The following is a 2,933-nucleotide window of genomic DNA, read 5'->3' on the forward strand; positions in this document are numbered from 1 at the left end:
ACTGTCCGCTGGTCTTATCTGCGGATGAGGACGATTGGGGACCTCGCCCGTCTAGGATGCTTAAGTGTTGGAAGGATGTGCCCGGATATCACTCGTTCGTGAGAGAGAAGTGGAACTCGTTCCAGGTCGAAGGCTGGGCCGGTCATGTGCTCAAGGAAAAATTTAAGTTGATTAAGGCAGGTCTGAAAGAGTGGCATAGGGCTCACACGCATAACCTTCCTAGTCGTATTGAATCGTTAAAAGCTAGGCTTTCGGTCCTAGATGAGAAAGTTGAGGAAGAGGCTCTTTCTGAGGAGGAGTTAGTGGAGTTCCATGGGATTTCGTTGGATATCCAATCGCTCTCGCGGTTGCATGCCAGCATTAGTTGGCAACAATCCCGTTCATTGTGGCTTAAGGATGGAGATGCTAATTCGAAGTATTTTCATTCGGTTCTGGCGAGCCGTGGTCGAAGGAATGCTATGTCAGTTATTCAGGTGGATGGGATTACTATTGAGGGCGTTGAACCGATTAGACAGGCAGTGTTTTCGCATTTTGAGTCTCACTTTAAGGCTTCTAATGTGGAGCGGCCCGGGGTGGATGATCTTCAGTTTAAAAGATTGAACCATGTGGAGATAGGTAGTCTAATCAAACCTTTCACAGAGGCAGAAGTGAAATCTGCAGTGTGGGATTGTGATAGTTTTAAAAGCCCTGGTCCTGACGGGATAAATTTCGGTTTCATAAAAGACTTCTGGGCTGAGTTACGGGGTGACATTATGCGTTTTCTCTCTGAATTTCACTGGAATGGAAAGCTTGCTAAGGGTATAAATTCCACTTTCATAGCTCTTATTCCTAAAGTTGATAGTCCCCAAAGGTTGAACGATTTTCGGCCTATTTCGCTTGTGGGATGCCTTTACAAAATTTTGGCAAAGGTTTTAGCGAATAGGTTGCGTCTTGTGATCGGAAGCGTGATTTCTGAGGCTCAGACGACGTTCGTTAAAGACAGGCAAATCCTTGATGGCATCTTGGTTGCAAATGAGGCAGTGGACGAGGCGCGAAAGTCTAGAAAGGAACTTATGTTGTTTAAGGTTGATTTTGAGAAAGCCTACGACTCGGTGGATTGGGGCTATCTGGATGAAATTATGGGGAGAATGTCTTTTCCTACTCTATGGAGGAAGTGGATTAGAGAGTGTGTTTGTACGGCTACGACATCTGTTTTAGTTAACGGTAGTCCGACTGATGAATTCCCCCTTAGGCGTGGACTTAGGCAAGGTGATCCGTTGTCTCCTTTTTTATTTCTCTTGGCTGCTGAGGGGCTTAATGTGTTAATGGAGGCTATGGTAGCGCGAAATTTGTTTCAAGGGTATAGTTTTGGTGACTAGGGTATGGTGTCGGTATCGCATCTTCAGTTTGCGGATGATACTCTTTTGCTAGGGGTTAAAAGTTGGGCAAATGTTCGGGCTTTGCGAGCTGTTCTAGTGCTATTTGAGACTATGTCGGGTTTGAAAGTCAATTTTAATAAAAGCATGTTGGTTGGGGTTAATATTTCGGATTCCTGGTTGGGCGAAGCTGCGTCTGTTCTGTGCTGTAAGGTGGGAAAGATCCCTTTCCTGTATTTGGGTCTTCAGATCGGGGGCGATCCGAGGCGACTGAGTTTTTGGGACCCGGTGTTGTGCCGAATAAAGAATAGATTATCTGGGTGGAAGAGCCGCTTCTTGTCTTTTGGTGGCCGTCTGGTTCTGTTGAAATCTGTTTTGACCTCTCTACCTGTCTATGCTCTTTCCTTCTTCAAAGCTCCTTCAGGTATCATTTCCTCTATTGAATCTCTTTTCATTATTTTTTTTTGGGGGGGGTGTGAGGATTCTAGGAAAATTTCTTGGGTGAGTTGGAACTCTGTTAGCATACCCAAGGAGAGTGGAGGTTTGGGGGTCCGGAGGTTGCGGGAGTTTAACCAGGCCCTATTGGGCAAGTGGTGTTGGAGGATGTTGGTAGATAGTGGGGGTTTGTGGTTTAGAGTGTTGGCAGCTAGGTATGGGGTTGAGGGGGGCAGAATTCGGGATGGAGGTCGGAGGGGGTCCCTGTGGTGGAGGGAGATAGTTCGTATTAGGGAGGGAGGCGGTGAGCCAGGTGGTAGGTGGTTCGGGGAGCATGTGGTGAGGAGGGTGGGGGACGGGTCAGAGACTTTTTTCTGGACCGATCCCTGGGTGGATGGTACTCCGTTGTGTGAGCGTTTTGGGCGTCTGTTTGTTTTATCGGCAAACAAACTTTGTACGGTAGCTGAGATAGGTGCGTTAGGGTGGGGCGCAGATGGAGGAGCGTGGGTGTGGCGGAGGCAGTTGAGGGCGTGGGAAGAGGAGATGTTGGGGGAGTGTCAGGTTTTACTTTCTAACATTTCTTTGCAGGCTACTTCTTTGGACAGGTGGCAGTGGCAGCCTGATCCTGATTCAGGGTATACTGTTAGGGGGGCTTATCAGCTTCTGATATCTCATGCTTTAGTCACTATGGATGCTGCGGATAATCTTATTTGGCACCCACAGGTCCCTTTGAAGGTTTCCATTCTTGCGTGGCGTTTACTGCGAGACAGGTTGCCTACGAGAGTGAATCTGGTTACTCGCAGGGTTTTATCTCCTATAGCCCACACGTGTGTTTTTGGGTGTGGTGAGGCTGAGTCGGCTCATCATTTATTCATATCTTGCGGTTTTGCTGGCTCTCTTTGGGATTTAGTGCGGTCATGGATTGACATTCCTTTGGTGGAGTTTGTTTCTTTGCGTGATAACTTTATTCAGTTCACATCCTCAGCAGGTGGATCTCGAGCGCGCCGTTCTTTCCTTCAGCTCATCTGGCTTGCTTGCGTTTGGGTCGTATGGACGGAGAGAAATCATCGACTGTTCCGAGGATCAGCAGACAGCAGATATGCCCCATGTTTTGTTGGACAAGATCAAACTGTTCTCATTTAG

At 47.7% G+C, this 2,933-nt stretch overlaps 1 protein-coding gene across 1 annotated transcript; it reads left to right on the top strand.

The window, feature by feature from the left end:
- Positions 1-1,361: 1,361 nt before the first annotated feature.
- On the top strand, positions 1,362-2,933 carry LOC123922228. Its single transcript, XM_045974967.1, has 2 exons — positions 1,362-1,712; positions 2,379-2,933. The coding sequence occupies exons 1-2, from the start codon at positions 1,362-1,364 to the stop codon at positions 2,931-2,933; spliced, it is 906 nt and encodes a 301-aa protein (XP_045830923.1).

The sequence above is a fragment of the Trifolium pratense genome, linkage group LG4 (genome assembly GCF_020283565.1).
Source record: "Trifolium pratense cultivar HEN17-A07 linkage group LG4, ARS_RC_1.1, whole genome shotgun sequence".
Classification (NCBI taxonomy): domain Eukaryota; kingdom Viridiplantae; phylum Streptophyta; class Magnoliopsida; order Fabales; family Fabaceae; genus Trifolium; species Trifolium pratense.

Coding starts and splice junctions, on each gene's coding strand:
- LOC123922228 (XM_045974967.1), top strand. CDS start 1,362: ATGGTGTCGGTATCGCATCTTCAGTTTGCGGATGATACTCTTTTGCTA. Junction 1,713..2,378: donor TGTCTTTTGGTGGCCGTCTG/GTTCTGTTGAAA, acceptor ATTTCTTTGCAG/GCTACTTCTTTGGACAGGTG.